The 18142-nt window shown below is 44.4% G+C and overlaps 1 protein-coding gene across 6 annotated transcripts in view; it reads left to right on the top strand.

Annotated features, from left to right (window-relative positions):
• The first annotated feature begins 1963 nt into the window (after positions 1–1963).
• GRM8 (glutamate metabotropic receptor 8) overlaps positions 1964–18142 on the top strand; it is a 317260-nt gene continuing 301081 nt past the window's right edge. The window contains exons 1-2 of one of the 6 annotated variants that reach the window (XM_072332477.1): positions 1964–2102; positions 8381–9226. In XM_072332477.1, coding sequence (XP_072188578.1) covers positions 8717–9226 — 510 coding nt within the window. In that variant the 5' untranslated portion in view covers positions 1964–2102; positions 8381–8716. Of the gene's footprint in view, positions 2103–2195; positions 2476–2949; positions 3216–8380; positions 9227–18142 lie in introns of those variants that run through there. The other 5 variants (XM_072332459.1, XM_072332494.1, XM_072332450.1 and 2 more) reach the window with 5 other exon arrangements.

Here is an 18142-nt window from a genome sequence, read left to right on the forward strand (position 1 = left end):
TCAAGTGGTTTTATTACCTCCCTTGGTTGAACTCTGTCTCTGAATAGCTCCAAAAGTTGCATTCCTGTCTGTTGGGTAAGAATAATAATAATAACATAAAACTCCTGAACTCAGAGTGCCTTACTTTGCACTGTTTCAAGGTTGCAAATATCAGCCCTTTTTGATGGTCATTAATATCTGTGAGTGTGATTATGGAGTGATGATGCTCCAACATGAACGGTCCAGCCCAAACAATTTCTTGGCTTTCTGGGGCATGATGTCTTTCCTGTTGGAGAAGCAGAGGCACAGAGAAGGGTTGGTGCATTTGCTCTTGCTTGGCCTTGGAAAGTTATTCAGAGCAAGCATTTATTCAATGCAGTAATTAAAACTTCAGTTTCTCAGGCCACATTTCCATAGAATCATAGAGAGGCTTGGGTTGGAAAGAACCTTAAAGACCATCTAGTTCCATCCCTATGCTGTGGGCAGGGTTGCCACCCACTAGATCTATGGCCCTGACATTTTACTGTTTCCTTTAATCCATGCCTGTGACCTAACATGCAAGATGCTCCCCCTGAGAACAAGGCCTTCCCACTGATGTAAAGGTCATTTAAGAGCTTCTTTATGGTAGCTTGGTGTCTAGAACTGGGTTTCTTTCACCTGAGTTAGGAGTGCAGGCAGCTGTGTCACCAGCCCTCACATAAGTCTTCTGTACAATCTGACATTGGGCTTGAATCAGAGGGATCCTACTCAAAGAATGATGGATGTATATTGCCTCTCTTTTGTGTCATATATCCTCGGGAAACATAACCATTTCTTGCAAAGCTTCTCATTCTTTTCTTCCTGCCTGTCCCCAAATATTTATCTTCTCTGCTTGCATTTAGTCAAAACACAACACTCATCTCTTTGCTTATGGGTTTATTTATCATACTCCTGCCTGAGACTCAGTAAGCTACTTGCTGTAAGCATATGGAATAAGACGCAGTCCCCACCTCCCTAAAACTGTGCTCTAGAAAAGATGTGGCTGGGAGAGGTGGAGAGAGGGCAGCAGATCTCATTCAGTCTGAACATCAGGGTTTAACCCATGGATTTCTGCTATGGAGTCACTGAAATCACAGCTTGCCAGTCTAATCTCATGGAAAGGTTAGAGAAAAAAAGCAAATGCAGACATCAGTTAATAAATTCTGTCTAAGGCCTGGCCAATTTCAAGTGTTATTGACCAACAGTGAAAGATCTCGTCCACAGCAGAAGTTAAAGGCTTGAAAGATACATCAGTACTGTCAGACTGTATCAGACTGCAGCTGACCTGGGACAGTCATATATTTAGGCCGTAGCACCCAATAAAGACAACAGTGGCAGCACTGGCTGGATACATGGGAGCACACTGGGAATTATTCCTCCTTCCAGCTCCACGTTCCACGTAAGCGAGGCAGCTCTGTGCAAAGCAATACAAAACGAAGCGCTGCTCATTAGTAAGGAAAGCGCTCGGCCTGGCCTTGAGCAGGATCGGGAAGCGCTCAGCTCAGTGACGAGAGTCCCGGAGAGCCCTCCCCGCTCTTCAGCCCGGGCCGAGCCGCGCGAGCTGCAGTAGCGCCGGGCGCCCTCGAGGTGGAACCTTCTCACCGAGGCTGCGTCGGGCGCTGCCGGGCGGGTGCGGCCCCGCCGCTGCGGCCCCGGACGAGCTCCTCGCCCTTCCCGGTGCGGGCGGGGAAGGACCCGAGGCGGGATCGCGGTGCGGGGGTAGCCCACCTGTTGCGGCGCAGCGCTGCTGGCCGCGTCCCTCGGCCGAAACCACCCCGGTGCCCGGGAATGGACGGGAAGCCCCCCCGGGCGGCGAACGAGGGGACGAGACCAAAAGTGCAGGGAAACCGCCCCCGTGACATCGGTGCGGGGAGGGCGGGCACGGCTCGGCGGGCGTGAGGAGACCTCGGCGGGGCCGCGTCCAACAGCCCCCGCCCCGCCGCGGCCCCCGGAGCCGTGCCGAGTCGTGCCGCCTTCAGCACCGAGAACAGCTACAAGTGCGGCGCCGCGCCGAGCCGGGCAGCGCTCTTCAGCGCCGAGCCGAGCCACGTCCTGCCGGACCGAGCCGTGCCCGCCCTGCCCTGCTCTGCCCTGCCCGCCCCGCGGTACGCGCCGGTACGGGCGGGGGGTCAGGCGGCGGGGGGCGGTGGGCGGTATCTCCCGGCCCGGCCCGGCCGGAGCGGCGCGGGGCTGCCCCCAACAGAGCGGCGCGGGAGGGTGGAGAGCGTCACGGGGCTGCGCCGCCGCTCCCAAAAAGTTGTGTTTTTTTTAAGGAGAGGGGGAGGAGGAGTGAGGAAGGAGACAGTGCGAGGTTCGGCGGAACGCGGGTGTCTGCAGCGCCGCCGGACCGCGCTCCGTCCCCGTCCCAGGCCGGCGGCAGTGCGGGCTGCGGGATTACCTCACGCTCCTCCGATCGGCACCGCCGTTAATTCCAGTGACCTCCGCAGCACTGTGGATGTGCAACTCCTTCCCAGCGAGGTATCTGTGTGCGGGCGGCGCGCGTGTCTCCGGTTCGTGTGGTGCGGGGCGAGGAGCCCACGGATAGCGCAAGTTTCCCCTCCGCGAGCGATCCTCCTCGCCCGGGAGAAGGCTTTCGTGTGTGGTTGTATATACATATTTATATGTGTATATATATATATAAAACTTTAATTATTTATCATTTTATTGCCGATTTCCTCCATTCGGCCCCAGCCCACGGGGTCCCGGCACAGCGCGAGCTCAGGGCGGACCGCTGCTCAGAGCGGGACCGCGGCGCGGGGCTCTCCCGCTCCCGCCGCTCCGTTGCCCCTCTCCGGCCCGCGGGCACCGCGCAGCTCCAAGGCAGCTCTGCCCGCCGCCAGCCGCCTCCTCTCCGGGAGGGCTGGGAGCTGGGGGTGGGCACGGGGAACCCCGAGGAAGGGAGGGGGCGCGGAGCCGAGGGGCTCCCCGTGCGGGGCGGCGGGGCGTGCTGCTGGGAGCGGAGTGCCTCAGGTGCGCGCGGAACGCGGCTGGAAAGCTCATAGCAGAAACCTCCACCATCCGAGTAATGGAAATCGATCGGTGACCCAAAGTGCACGCAATCCGGCGTTGGCATTTAGGAGTTTGCGGGCTTCTGACCTCCGGGTCCGAGCGTTCATTAAGAGAGAGTCGGATTTGCTTTGAGGGGAACGCGGGAGCGTGAAGGCTGAGCAGCAGAGGAAGGAATCGCCGGCGGCTGGAAATTAAAGGCGACGTTCGTTGTGGGTTTTTTGTCCCTCTTTTTTTTTTTTTTTTTTCCTGCTATAGCGCTTCCGGAAGGTGCGGGACTCGGGGCCGGGAGCAGCCCGGGGCGGCGGGGCGGGGGGGGACGACGTGGGGCGAGGCGGCACGAAGCGGGCCCGGCCCGGAGCTTTGGGAGCCAACCGAGGGGCTGCGCCTGAATCCCTGAGAGCCGGGCGCCGGTTGGGGTAGGGATGAGCCTGGGAAGGGAGGGAAGGAAAAACAGCTCGGCGAAGTAAAGCGGAGAACAATAGGGGGCTCCCTTCCGTGGAGAAGCGCGGCGGCGATGGGCGATGCCGGGGGCGGCTCCCCCGGCCCCGGGTGCTCCCCGCGTCCCTCGGGGCTGCGCAGCCGAGGGGTGCCCGCGGGTCCCGGCCCGGCTGTGGGCCGCAGGTCGCCGGGCGGCGGGGGCTGGCCGGGCGGTGCTGCGCGGCGCCGTTCGCCTTGAGCTCGGCGGGGCCGGCTGAGGGCTGGAAGCGGGTTGGGAGAGGGGGAAGTGAGAACCAGAACATCAGGAAAAGCTGTACCAGGCTGCCTGGGCAAATCTCCTTGATCGTCACTTGCCGGACCGGAGGTGAAGTCAACTCTAAAGGTGTGAATACTGATGGAGCTTATTCATCTGTGAGTCCAGGCAAGGGCAGAGGGAGATATTTGATGCAGTTTTTCTCTTGAAGGAGAGTAAGCTTCCCTTAGTCTCATCCTGGCAGGAGGACTGGAGCTGCTCTGGCAGCGGAGCTTGTTTGGAACATGTATTTTTGCGGGGAAGAAAGTGAAGGCAGGCACTCTGGGATGCTTGAAAAGCGGCTGATCAGAACGAGGGGAGATATTTCCCTCATGGTGTGCTGGGAAGAGACAGCTCCTGTAAGAGCGGTGCTGAGGGTAGTTCAGAAGAGTGCTGCTTGCTGCGTCGAGGTTCCCGTGGTGGCAAGGCACAGCCAGTCACTACAGAGGGGCTGGGGAAGATAACACTGCTTACATCAGTGAGGAATTCTCCTGCAAGTTAGGAGCTGCGATGCCAAGGCCTAAGGTTGTCTGAATTCCCTTCTGTTGTCAGCAAACCCCATTAATCTTCTCTATGTGTCAGGGTGCTGTATGCAGGTGGCAATTCCTTACCTGCTCTGTGCTGAAATCTGGCTGTTTGTTCACTGGGAAATGCTCTGTAGGAGAATGAGGCGACTTTAATGGGCACTACAATGAGCACAGCCAGGCAGATGGCAACTGAGAGTTCAGAAGTAACATTGGCAGTAAGAAGTCAAAATAACCACATTTTTGCATTAATTTTTCTCCCCAGAACTTTCAAATGGGAGATACTGTTGCTTTGCTTTCGTTTAGTGAAACCAGATAGGCTGTGCAGTGAGGGGCATCCGATGGACATGAGCAAGTAGAAATGGATCTTCTCCCTAAATCTTCTCCTTTTCCAAGTCACTTTTTATTTCATTTTAGGAAAGTGACGGCCATGCACCAAACGCCATGACAAATGCATTTTTTGTCTTCGAACAAAACTGCATATTTTTCACAGACGTTTCCTCTCACCATTTCTCGGTCTGTCAGTGAAGGTTCACATGTGTCTGGCAGGCAGCCTCAATTAGAAATGCCCCCTGAAGTTCAGCAAACCCATTGTCCTGCCTGTGATGCCTGTGATGTTCTGCGCCTGTGGTTGTGGCATTTCTCAAAAGCATTTCCAGGTGATACAAAACCTTCCTGTGGTTTTCAGCCCCGACTTCAGTGCTAACTGGAGACTGTTCTTTCTGGAGGTCTGTTACCAAAATGAAGACCCTGCCTACAGTTATGTTATTACTTATCCATCGTGTTCAGCTCGCTGCTTAGATCTCTTCACACAGAGACCTTCTGCACGGAGCCCCTTTCAGTGCTCTGTGTTGGAGCAGTGAGGTCCCAGCAGTGCCACGGTACAGCCGTGCCCGTCCGTGCGCTCCTGGTGTCTGGCAGTGCCAAGTGCTGTCACGAGGAAGCATTGCCAGAGCCAGACTCGAGGAGCAGAAGTTCCACGTCCGCTGTCTTGCAGCACCCCACCTCCTTAGGTTTAAAAATAAACAGACATTCAAGCAGAAGGAGTGGAGGTCTGTGCTGAAATGCTGACTTTAAAAATAGCACTATGTTCTGATAGTGGCAGATATTTTTAATGAATTAAAACCAAAAGAGGCATGCATTTCAAGGTGACTGGAAGCAAGGCTTTGTGGTGCACTCACTCTTGAACTGTGCTGGGGGAATGTGTGAATATCTTCACAGAGGTCATGTTTTCAGTGAGCAGTGCGTGCTTCAGGGGGGAACCCGGTAAACTGAGAATAGATTTGCATTAATTCAGACTTTTATGGTCAGTCTGAGAAGGACAGCATTTTACTTCAAGTGAGATCTCAGCGCGTGAGGAAAAGCTCATTCAGACTTTATAGCTCAGCAGCCCATGCTTTCCCACAGAAATTCATTGATAAAAATGGGATTCATTTATCTCACGTGCTTCCTGCTTAGCAACGTGGTCTTGCAGCGTTCTCTAAAAGTTGGCGTTAATCAATATATGGAAAGCAGCGTGGCATGAATAAATTAGGCGTTGTAATGAAAGCTTTTATTTCGTAGGTAACATAAAAATAGACTAAAAGGTCTTAAATTTTTAAAAAGTACATTTTAAAATTTTATTTCTGCTTTATAGACAAGCTGTGGACACTTGCAGCAAAGAAACATGCGAGCTCTGGCAGAGCCATTAGTACTTATGTAGACTATAATGTTGAAAAATGCTTATTGTCAATTCATTTCAATTTCCCTCCATTTCCAAAGAAGGTTTTGCAGTCAGCGTACCGGGTTCGTTTTAGCTTCCCAGTGCTGTTGGAATTTGGGTTGCAATAGTTGAATTCATCGCTGTTTATACAGAAGTTGCTTTAATTTTGTGGCATTCTTTGGCTGTAAGGGATTGACCTGAGACTGAGCAATAGAAAAAGCGGCTTTTTTCCCTTCCTGATATTTTTCACTTCTGCAGTGGTGCCTTCTTGCTCTCCACACAGTGTTAAATAGGAGCTGACATCTTTTATTGCCTCAGAGGATCGCTCCCTACATGGGCTGTAGGAACACGTGGAGCCTAATGGGCTGGTTGTTCACAATGGAACCAGAGAGGAAATAGCATCTATTTTAGGTGTAGCTGCATCTTTCACTTGCTGCTTTGAGCCCTTAGCTGTGTTTTTCCAATAAGGCAATCAAGCCGTCAGCTAGTGGTGGCTAGTTAATACTTAATGCAATCTTTACTCTATGGCCTAGGCTGGATTCTGTCCTTAGGCATCATCCCATGAGACTGGATCAACCTGTGGGAAGCCAGTGGTGTTCCTTGAGTTCCTCCATTTGTAACTGAGGCTGAGTTTGGCTCATGGGGCTGACGTCTGAGCAGATTTGTAAACAGTGTGTCCAAGAGGAGCTGAAGGAGAATGATGGTCTTATCATGGGAAACAGCACGGCCTTTTTTCATTAAGATTCAACCCTGAGCCAAACTCAAGCAAAGCTAAATATTAAGAAGTGCTGAAAGTCTTGTGATCTTCTGTTCCCAACTGCAGTGATTTTATTCACACCAATTAGAAAAGTTTCATTTTCAAGTCACTGCTCTGCTACCAGATCACAGTGAGATACCTTTTCATTAAATGGAAGGCTTCCCATGGTGAATATTTTTCCCAGGTCTTCAGACTGTTTTAAAACTCTTCTTTGGCTTTTGTGAGCTCAGTATTATCGTCCGGGGAAAAAAACACACACAACATAAAATCAATTGAAGATGATCAGTTTCAAGTCTTATAGAATCACATTTTGAGTTTTGTTACCACAAAATATATAAACAACTTGTGGAAAATAATTTAAAATGTCTTAGAGAAACGGTGTGGATGGATCGATTCTCTTCTAGTTAGGTGATATTTTGGTAGGAACCAGTCAGATCGCTTGGGACTAAGCACATACCTACAGAGTTCAGTGTGATTCGTTTCATCTGAAATTAAAGAGGGTTTTTTAAAGTCATTTATTTATTAAAAAAGAATGTTCAGGTAAGCTGCACCATAGAATGTCCTCTGCTCTCTGGAGCCTCTAATATGTGCCCGGAGCTCTCTGGAGCCTCTAATAGGTGCCCAGAGGGATGGATTCAGTTGCGGCTGCTCAGAGTGTGCATATCTAATTTTAGGTGAAATTAATTCTCTCTCTCTCTCCTCAGAGATCTAAAAAAATTACTCAGGCATGTGCAGTTTTGTTAAATGTTAAAATAAATAAACGCCACTCACTTGGGAGTTGGCCATTTGGAGGTTTTTATAACAGGCATTCAGATACTTAGGATGAATTCCCGGCCTCATTAAAATCAGTGGGACTTTTCCAGATGTCAGTGGGGGCACATCGTTCTTCTTATTTTGCGTGGTCCAAATGCAGGCAGAGAACGGAGACCTTGTTAATGTTGGACCTTAGATCAAGTGAAATGTCAGAAAAGGAATGTTGGATGTTCAGCTGTTTTCCCAGCAGAACACGCTGTGCTCTTTTCACTAAGGAAACCGGCTACCTTTTCAAAAAAGTAATTTAGCTTTTGAAACGATCTGGCGGACATTTTATATATATAGTGAACCCAGAGAAGAGTGAATTCCATGGGAAAAATAATCAGTTTAATATCCAAATGAATTGAACGTGCTTTTACTGCAGCGGCTGAAGAGCACACTTAAATTGAGGAGATCTGATTACTCCATTGTCACACACGGAGCCTCTCAGTGAGTGCAAGTGTTAGGAGCTGTTGCACTTCTGTGGGCTGGAACAGAATGATACAGCAAAACAGAAAATACCTGTTACGGATCGGATCTGGTTTTGGATGTCACACAGTGCAAAGGTAAATAGGAATTACAGGTCAGGCTGCGAAAATCAAGCTAAGTGTAGTTGCCCTGATTTGGCTTTTGCTCTGCTGGAATCATCAATTTCTTGGCTGGTAGTACAGTGCACCAGGTGTTCAAATTCACAGAAGGCCAAGAATTACTCTCTTACATAGCACCAAAAGTAAAACCTAGGCAAAGTAACTCTTTTGCAAAAGTAAATACACTGTGTGACAGGTTTAAAACTGCTGAACTAAATGGTATTTTTTATTCTTTTTTTTTTTTTTTTTTTTTTTTTCTTTTCTTTTTTTCTTTTTTTCCAGAAGTACCTCAGCTGCAGGGCAAAATAGAAGGACATGAGTTATTGACCTCCTCACAGCATCAGGATCAGAAACACTACCCTGTGCTTCACCATCAATCAGGAGCAGTTGAAAACCACCTCTCTGAAAAGCTGATCAGCCGATGACATCAGTGGACATCTTTTGTAAAGCACGTTTTATGTACTTCTGCTGAGATTGTTTTTCTACCCTCCGTATGGTTCTATATCACTTACTGGGCACTGATGGTAGCCTCCAGAAAGTGCAGTTTCAAATGGTCAACCTCTGTCTTTAGCAAGAAGAAAATCTGGAAACTGGATAGCAACAACGTCTTCAGAGAAAATGGTATACGAAGGAAAACGATTAGTTTCCTGCCATTGTTTCTTCCTGTTAACAGCCAAATTCTGCTGGATTCTCACCCTGATGCAAAGAACTTATGGCCAGGAATATGCCCACTCCATCCGACTGGATGGGGACATCATCTTGGGAGGACTGTTCCCCGTCCATGCGAAAGGGGATAGAGGGGTGCCTTGTGGGGAGCTCAAGAAGGAAAAAGGGATCCACAGACTAGAGGCAATGCTGTACGCAATCGATCAGATTAATAAAGACCCTGATCTTCTTGCCAATATCACCTTAGGTGTCCGGATCCTTGATACATGTTCCAGGGACACTTATGCGTTGGAGCAATCCTTAACATTTGTACAAGCTTTGATAGAGAAAGATGGTTCAGATGTGAAGTGTGCTAATGGAGACCCACCAATTTTCACTAAGCCAGACAAGATATCAGGTGTGATAGGTGCTGCAGCAAGTTCCGTGTCCATTATGGTTGCAAATATTTTAAGACTTTTTAAGGTAAGGCATATTTTCTACTTTTCTTTTGAATTTTAAATGCAAGGAAATATGTGAGGAGTTCATGTTTCTTACTTTCAAATAACAGACTAAAATCTGAAATGATTGGCTTGCCCTTTCTAAGGTAACAAACAAACAAACAAGCAAAAGCAGCGATTACAGACCCTAATTTAAGCTTCCAAATACCTCTTTTAAAGTTCTGAGCAGCCAGAGAAGGTCTGAATCCTTCAGGGACTTCTGGCTTCATTTTTTTGCTACTCACATTGATTGTTTACACTCATCAACACTAGGCTGTGATTTATTTTACAAATGTAAAGAAGAATGAAATATAATATTTAAACAAAAATCCTTTTTTAGTAGAACCAGATAATTTCCCTAAGTGGAAAGATACGCCATCAGTAATCTAGTGCTAATGATGTGCATGCCTAGACAGATATATTTGATTTCCTTGAAGTCTTAACCTCCTCCATATTTTCCACTAAGGGATAATTTTTTTTCCCAGTCTTTGTTACCACTTTGAGGAAGATTACTTTTGGACAACAGTTCTACTGTCGTACTCTTCATTTCCTTCCACATACCTTATTAAGTTCAGTTCTTACGAATGGTGAAAAATGAAGGCTGCCACTTTTAAACTTCCTAAGTTGGATGGGAAGAGGAATACATTCTAATCAATCATTTTACCTGTCACAGATCAGGCAGCAGACATTTAATTTTTAATCCTGTGCATTGGTAAATAGATTATGGTAAACTGTGCACTTTTGCTCTGTGCAGAGAATGACTTTTCCTCTGAATTTATCACTGCTCTGCTCCCCAGTGTTATTCAGATGAATTCTTTTCATTCAGGAATCTTGTCTTATGTCCCACATCTTCACAACCACTGAATACTATTTATTTGACTTTGGCAGAAATGATTCTGGTAATGTTAAATATTGCTGTCAGGGATTTTGAAAAGCATTGTGGTTCTCTAACTGTGTCTGAAGATTTGAATAGAAGTAAGGAAAGATTGTCTTGTTTTGAAGGTTTCTCAAACTAACAAAGAGTGTTTTGGTCATCTAAAGGGAGATTCCTGTCCTCCCCTCTGGCTCTCCCATGAAGGTCATAATGATTTACAGCTCAACAGAAGAGCAAAACATCTGCTGGGTTGTGGTCAGATATGCATCACAGTCTCAAGGCTCATCCCTCGCTGTAGGCACTTCACATTTGAGAGTAGTGAACTTGTTCCAGACGCATTGTTTGCTTGTGAAAATTCAGTAAAGAAAACTGGGCTGTCTTAAAAATGTCCTATATGGAGAGCACCTCTGAAGCCATGCCTGGTGGGAGAAGCCTGTCCTTCCTGGGAATAATCATGCATGCTGCAGGAGGTAACTATTTTTAATTCCACATGCCTTTTTTTTTGGAAATTGTTTTACCCTTTTAAATAATGCATGGCTCTGAAGTCATGATAGATGGAACAGTCACTTTAATAGCAATCATAATGCAAAGCCACGCATTTATTCCCAGATTTGAGCTGAATACAGTGTAGTAGACTGATTTAAGAAACTAAGCCTTGTAAGACATGTATTAACTGAGAATTAAGAGCAGCAAGAAGGAAGGGGGCCTATGAATTGCCTAAGATACCAGTAATTTGTCTTCTGAAACCATGACAGCTACCTCCTTATTTCCATTATACAATAAGATTGCAAATAACGTTCTACTGCAGTCTTAATCAATAGAAAGTCATGTGATATCCCCTCTGGGGAAAGATCTTATTTACTCATTTAATTGATGTAACACAGCTGCTGGCAAAAGGAGGAGAAATCTCTTTTAGTTTTAATTATAGATCCTGCACAAATATTCTTAATAATGTAAAAAACAACAAACGGTACCCTTTAATATCTCATCTTGGACCTGCATCTGAAGTCTGATCTTACACCTTCCTCTCAAAAGTAGCTCTGCTATTTTTTCCTGAGTAAAGGCTTCTGTATAAAGTCCTGGTTTAGTGGCACAATACAAACCACTCACAGTGGAAAGGTCCCTTTACCAGAAATGCAAAAGTATAATCCAGTTTGGGCTGAAATTGTTGGCTGGTGTAGCTCCAACTGCTCTGATGTGGAGAACCAAGAACTTGGTGTATTCACATAAAGGCTTCAGGTATGAAATCTCTGTTTACTGCTTGTTCACATCAGTCAAGGCTGGGCACTCAGCTGGTATATCTCTTACTGTCAGTGATCACCATCATGCGAAGATACCTGTTTTCATTATATCCAGGATTACTTAATTCATCTACATCTGTCTAGCAGTTCTCTTCAGCAAGTCAAACCTGTAATTTCAAGTTCAGTATTGCTTTAACGTCTATACTGAATTTCCTGTATGTAAGGACCACCTATTTTCTGAGAACATTGTATCCAGTTAGATTTTAATCTGTGATGAAATTGTGAGAAGTAGATTGTATCACTGAATGAGAATATACAAACAGAAGCACTCTGAGAAATACCACGCTGAGCTTCTTGGATTTTTATGCTGCTATTTTTCTTTCTTTTTCTTTTTCCTTTTCTTTTATTGATTTTACAACATAAAACATACAGGTCAATAGTCTTATCTGATGATCTGGTGGATAGTGTAAGTTGATTGATAGTCATGGTATCCTTTTATCTAAGTGTTTTCATGAGAAGAGGGGAGGGAGAGCACTACAGAAGATGGCCTTGATCTACATAACCTTTCTTTTGGCCACATGGCTCACCTTGAATTCTTCTCTGTCCTTTTGTGAATATCCAGGAGACACCACTACTGATTTTCTATCCTTAATAGGTCTGCAACATTAAGATCCAAATTTGGACAGCTTAAATTTCACCTGTTGATGGCTTTACACCTCTAAGGAGCACTTGGCAGCAATGTAAAAATGGTAATAAAAATTGGAGACACAGTCTCATCTGAATGAGAACAAAACAGGTCTGGTCATGTAACATGGTTCAGCCAACAATCTAGTGATTGCAAGACAAGCTCATAGTGATGGGGTCCAAAGTCAGTGAGGTCATGGAAAGTCATGGTCAGCAAGGTACAAGGCCAGTGTCATAGCTTGGGCGGGGACCTAAGGACAAGGGCCTGAGCTGAGAAGCAGCAGTCAATTGAACAACAGGTACAGAGGCTCTCCCTCACAACATTGCTCTTTTCCTTGGCTGATTCAGGATCAAATACTTGCGCTCTGTCAGAGATCCTTGAACACATGTAATCAAACCAAACCCAAGTCTGGGAAAGAGATGATGTTGCAGAGCCTCTTGGTGCATTCAGGGCCTTGACTGTTCTTTAGTATTTCTCATAGGAGTAAGTCTGGAAATGGGACAGACAGGCATAGGCCTTCCTCTTTCTTCTGGTGAGCCAGGAGCTGCTCTTTCCTCTGGGCAGATGCTGTTTGGTTGTTATTATTGCCTGTCTGGAAGTCCTGCTGCCAAACTGGTTTGTGTTTGGCTGGTAGCATTTATTGATGGCCTGCCTGTCCCAGTTGGCCAGTTCTCGCTAGTGCAAAGGCAACTTTTCTGTTGACTGCATCATTCAAGCATAACATCTTACTCCTTCCCTGGGTTTGTCTTATGGAAATTTTTGCTTCATGTAGGGCGCTTAGACACAGCCAAGTGATATCCTTTAGTTTATCTGTGTTAAGCATATAAGGATTTGGACTGTTCCCATTCCCTCAGAACTCATCCTGGAAAAAAACAAGAGTCTGTAACTTGTCTCAGTTCATGTTCCCCATACTTACAGCTTTTACTTAACGTAGAATGCTTTGGGTTGGAAAAAAAACCTTTAGAAATAATCTTGTCCAAACTTCCTCCTGTGGGCTGGGACATCTTCCACTAGATCTGGTTTCTCAAAGCTGAAGCCAGCCTGACCTTGAGTACTTCCATCCACAGCTTCTCTGGGTAATCTGTTCTAATGTGTTACCACCCTCATCTTGAAAAGTATTTCTTTTTTATATACAGTTTGTATTTAGCTTCCTTCCGTTTAAAACCATTACTCTTTGTCCTGTTACTACAGGCCCCAGGAAAAAGTCTCTCTCCATCATTTCTTATAAACCTACTTTTATGTATCAAAAGGCCACAACAAGGCCTCCCTGGAGCCTTCTCTGCTGGGGATTGAATAGACTCAACTATCTCAGTCCCTTTTTGGAGAGGTGCTCCAGCCCTCTGATTTTTTAATAGCCCTTCTCAGGACCTGCTCTAACATGTCCACAGCTGTCTTGTGCTGGGGGCCTCTGTGAGCTGCTTGCAGTGATGTTGTCTGACTAACTCATATCAGTCGTTAAAATCTGTTAGAAAGAGAAGAGGTATTTTCTTATGCTTGTTTTCTGCCATCTAAAAGCTTTACGCTATTTGTGAACTCCTTGGTGCACTCCATCTGTCACCTTCACACATCTAGCCAATGTCATACTGAGAGCAGCGTAGGGACGGTGGCTTGCATGTGAATTGAGATGGGTGGAAAGTATGCTTGATGAGTTGTGATCTGAAGCTTCTGTATGTTTACATATGTACATCTAAAGCCAAAATGGTAATTGACAGTTTTGTTCTTTTCCTTGCCTTTTGCCTTGTTTTGCATTTTTTTTTTGCCTTACGTTTTCTCCTCTTTTCTAAAACACTTTTCTAAAGTGCTTTTTTCCTCTTTTTGGTCAAATTCTCTTCTTTCAGCACAACTGTAATCCATTTTAATAGCTGCTGTCTGGAGGGACTAATATTTACTTCATGCACATTTGCCTTACACATTTCATACACATTTACTTCTTCAGAAGCACAGAGTACAAATGACATTCTGGAGTTACTCTTTCCACTTTATGTACAGCCATCCAAAATGCAAGGCACAATTCCTTTCAATAAACCTGAAAGTGAAGGTATCAGTTCTCCCAGCATTTTTTTATTATTATTTTTTTTAATTTGCTTTTACTGCTCACTTGCATCCTTCAGGGTTTTAGTGGATATCTATGGCTGGCAGCCTTGTGCAACTAGCAGCGCTATACCTGGTTGGTGTTTTTTCAGGCTTGGTGGCAGGTCTTTTTACATTTGGCTGCCATGAGAAGCTCCTGTTGCTTTGTGATCCAGACCCAGGCAGGCCTCCCAGGAATGTGGGAATTATGATTTTGTGGAGCCTAACCTCACTGAACTTCATAAATTAGGAGCTATATATTTAATTGTGGTGATAGTGTGCATTTCGTGACTGGATGGAATCTGATACGAGTGAAGTGCAGTAACATTTTACCATATGATTTCAGAGAGTATGCACATGCTTTGGTGAGGCAGTCTGAAATAAAAGCAGATCCTGATTCTGACTCTGACTCTGGAAATTTTGCATCTCCTGAACATCACTGACTTGAAAGTCTCCAGAGGGATGTAGGAACCAGCCTTTTTCACATGACTGCATGGCCTTTCTGTAATGAGAAAAATTTTAACATATACTTTACAATAAGTAAAGAACAGTCTCGAGGAGTTTACTCAACGGATTGGCATTCATTAATAAAAAAACACACTGCACTGATGAAAACAGATCTATCGTCTGTTCACTGTGTCACACGACATTTGTCAATAGCGTTTTGTGCAGCATAGCATTTGAGATTTGCAACGAGTTGTGATTTTTTGTGGTTAAAACATAAGTAGAAAATCTAGAGTGAAGTGTGAAGAAAAATTGTTAGTAGTGAGAATTAGACTGAAACGTTTTGAAATCAGCTTTTAAGAGGAACAGATTTGTTTTGCATTTATTCTAGGTAATATTTTCACTTTCTGAATCATTTTTAATTATGAAGGGAAGCCATTGCCAATACATCCCATTTAATTTTACAGTGTTTTTTGTTGCTTTTTTACAAGCACTTATCTGTTTAGTGCCTGAGCATTTTGTCTTGTTATTGGCTGGAAAATACCTTGTAATCATAGTATATATATCCTCCCTTTTTTCCCTCATAAGTCAGCTTCTGTTAGAAACAGCATTCGTTTCTCCTTCCATGGTCACAGATACTTGGATTATACAAAAAACTCTTCTAATTCAGCTGTGATTTTTCTGCCAGTGCTGTCTTAAATGTGTCTCAGACAAGAGAGGCAAATGGTAGGTCAACACTGAGATAAAATTGTATGTAAATCAGATACTTTGTGAGTATCAATAATGAAATTGTTGGGAAATTTTTTAGCTGCAGCCAGAGGAAATAATAGATTTCCAGATTTTGTGAAAACTGCTAGGACTGATTAGCATCAAATTTTATTTGTGCTAAGCTGCTTGAGGCAAGGGAGTACAAAAGCAACTTAATGCATTCATTTAGGATTTTACAGTATATTAGTTCCTTAAATATTCCTCTAAAGATCTAGTATTTTTAGTCTTCTCCCATTCCTAAATGAAGCTATAAGTAGTGGTTAGAGCAAAGCAGCAATTTGTTTTTCTGTATTATTTTCTGTATTTGTCATTGGTTTGCTACAAGGCTTTAGAACCATTTCTTGACCTTTTTTGAACTACTCTTTTGTCATTGTGGTTTGATTGTGTGTAACCACTTCACAGGAAAAACTAGGAGGTTGATTAATGCTTATTTAATGGTATGAGATATCTCCCCTGTTTTTGTGGGTAAGCTGAAGCTGTCTTAAATGTTGAGGTTTTTATGCCATTCTCTAACCACATACGGGAGCACCTTACCAAGAGATTGTAGCGATTAAAGACCTGTGGTCTGATTTTCTTACTTCCCTGAAGGCAGTTTAGGTTGCATGCGTATTTATCCCTCTCATGAACACATGAAGGAAATTGCATATGCTAAGAGAATTAGTTCTCCTTTTCATGGCTGAGTTGTTACCACTGTATGAAGGTCATTTGTATGCGACAGAGACCCCAAGTTATTTGTTAAGTAATGCCTATATTGATATATATATGAAATGTAATTCTACAAATGAATGGACTGAAAGGCTAATGAGAGGGGCAATTCAGTAAGGGCTAACGTGTTCACATAAAGACAAATTCTACAATGGACTTTATTAAAGATCTTGTATTAGGAGGCACTTTTTATCTTTGCTAGTAAACAAAATGTACCTGGCACAGTTCTCTGGCACCAAGGCCAGCTGACACAAATAATCCACCTCGGTACAATAAAATCACATTTCCCTAAATCATGGGTCTGCATGCAGGCTACTGGAAGGGAATGATCCCTGACCCGTGTTAACTTCTGAAGCCTGTCTGGAAACAGAGAGGCTGTTGGCTGGCACAGGTCATGGCCCAGCTAAGAACTGTCCTAGAAGCTCAGCAGAGGAGGTAGTCTTCACATGCTCAGGAACGTGCTCTGGAAGGATGTGTGCGTTGTATCAGTGGAGACAAAGCTGACTTCTTGGGCAAGACAGAGTTCCTCTGCTCCTATGTCATGCTGAAGGGAAGTCAAGACACTAAGGATCATGTAAACTGTTGCAGTGTTTTAGTAAAACGATGTTAGTTTTATTAGCCATGATGAGAACTAAATAAAGACTGGTGATAATTGTTTCAGTACAGTGACAGCTGTGCCATATAAATAGTTCCGCATTCTGACTGTCAACGGAAACCAGGCAGTATTGTGTGTTATGGCCAACTGGTAGATCTGCTTTTTTGTATTTCCACTGTCATTATTTTCCTTAGTGCACATTGTGCTTTTAGGATTAAACTGGTTCATGGTTCTTAAATGTACATCCTTGTGTTTGCTAGCCCTTATCAGAGAAAAATAGTCATCTAAACAAAAGTCTTACAAAAGAACACTGATTCCAGTTGAATAAATTAAACAGCCAAAAGCAAAATGCACCTCTAGGCTAGGATCTACATATGCTCCCAGATCAGAAAAGAATGATACTATATCCTCTCTCCTTCTGGCAGGACAGTTAAGCATTTAAGTCAAGCCTTAAATGAGGAAGCTGCTTGCCCTTGACTGCCTGTGTCCTAAATAGAGGGTGTAAAATGCTTTCAGAGCAAGACTGAATCAGGTCTGTGTGTGTGAGTGCATCTTTCATGTTTACCAAAAAGAGGATTGTTTGCTCCATGCTTGCGCTTTGACCATGCAGAACCTCTTGTCACTGTGTGTTCTCCAAGCAGTGTTTCTGTCAGACACACTGCGTGAACAGGACTCTGTCTTGGCCTGTTTCTATGAGCATGTGAGGATGTCTTGGTCAGCTGGAGGAAGAGCTGGAGTTTGGTTATCTAAGTGGGACCTGTTTGTGGGATGACAGGAAATAAAGGACATGCTTGTTGAGAGATTGAACTCTCAAAGGACAGTGATACCCTTTTTTAACCCCACTGTGGGATTTCTTGTTTGGGACTTCACATAGATACCTGGCTTTAAGTCTTCTCTGAAATAAGTTACTGCTGTTAGGAATGTGGAACTGTGGAAGCTGTCTTCCTATTACATTTCTTTAATAGCTTGGGACTCTGAGAAAGGTGTAAAAGTGATTTCTATGAGCTGAAATGATTCCCATTTAGAGATCAGGCTTTTGTTCTTTCATACAAGGTGCTCACAGTATTTAGCTCTGTGGCAGAAGTATTTCTAGAGGCAGAATCAGAATCTGTATATTCCCTTTTCTGATACATATATGCACATGGTTTTACAGAGTAGAAAAAAGTAGCAAAAGGACAATAGCACATTTTGTATATAATTCCATAGTATTCTTCTTATAATTCTCATTAGTTTTTTACTTTGCTTATGCTTTGTCACATTTACAATGTCATTATGATCATGTAAGCTGGTTAAAATTTTGTCCATCAACTCCATAGTGTTATAATAACACTGATCCCTCATAGTAAGTCTTATTCAGATAAATTTATTCGTTTTTGTTTGCTTGTTTGTTTTTGTTTGCTTGTAAAGGCTTTTGAAATATTAGCATCATAGTTGAAAAGTGTCATCACAATTAATACTTAGTCTACTAATCAGACGAACATTTTAAAGAGGCAGTGAATCCTGCAGTAATTCTCCAGCTG

This window comes from Excalfactoria chinensis, chromosome 1 (genome assembly GCF_039878825.1).
Source record: "Excalfactoria chinensis isolate bCotChi1 chromosome 1, bCotChi1.hap2, whole genome shotgun sequence".
In the NCBI taxonomy this organism is placed as follows: domain Eukaryota; kingdom Metazoa; phylum Chordata; class Aves; order Galliformes; family Phasianidae; genus Excalfactoria; species Excalfactoria chinensis.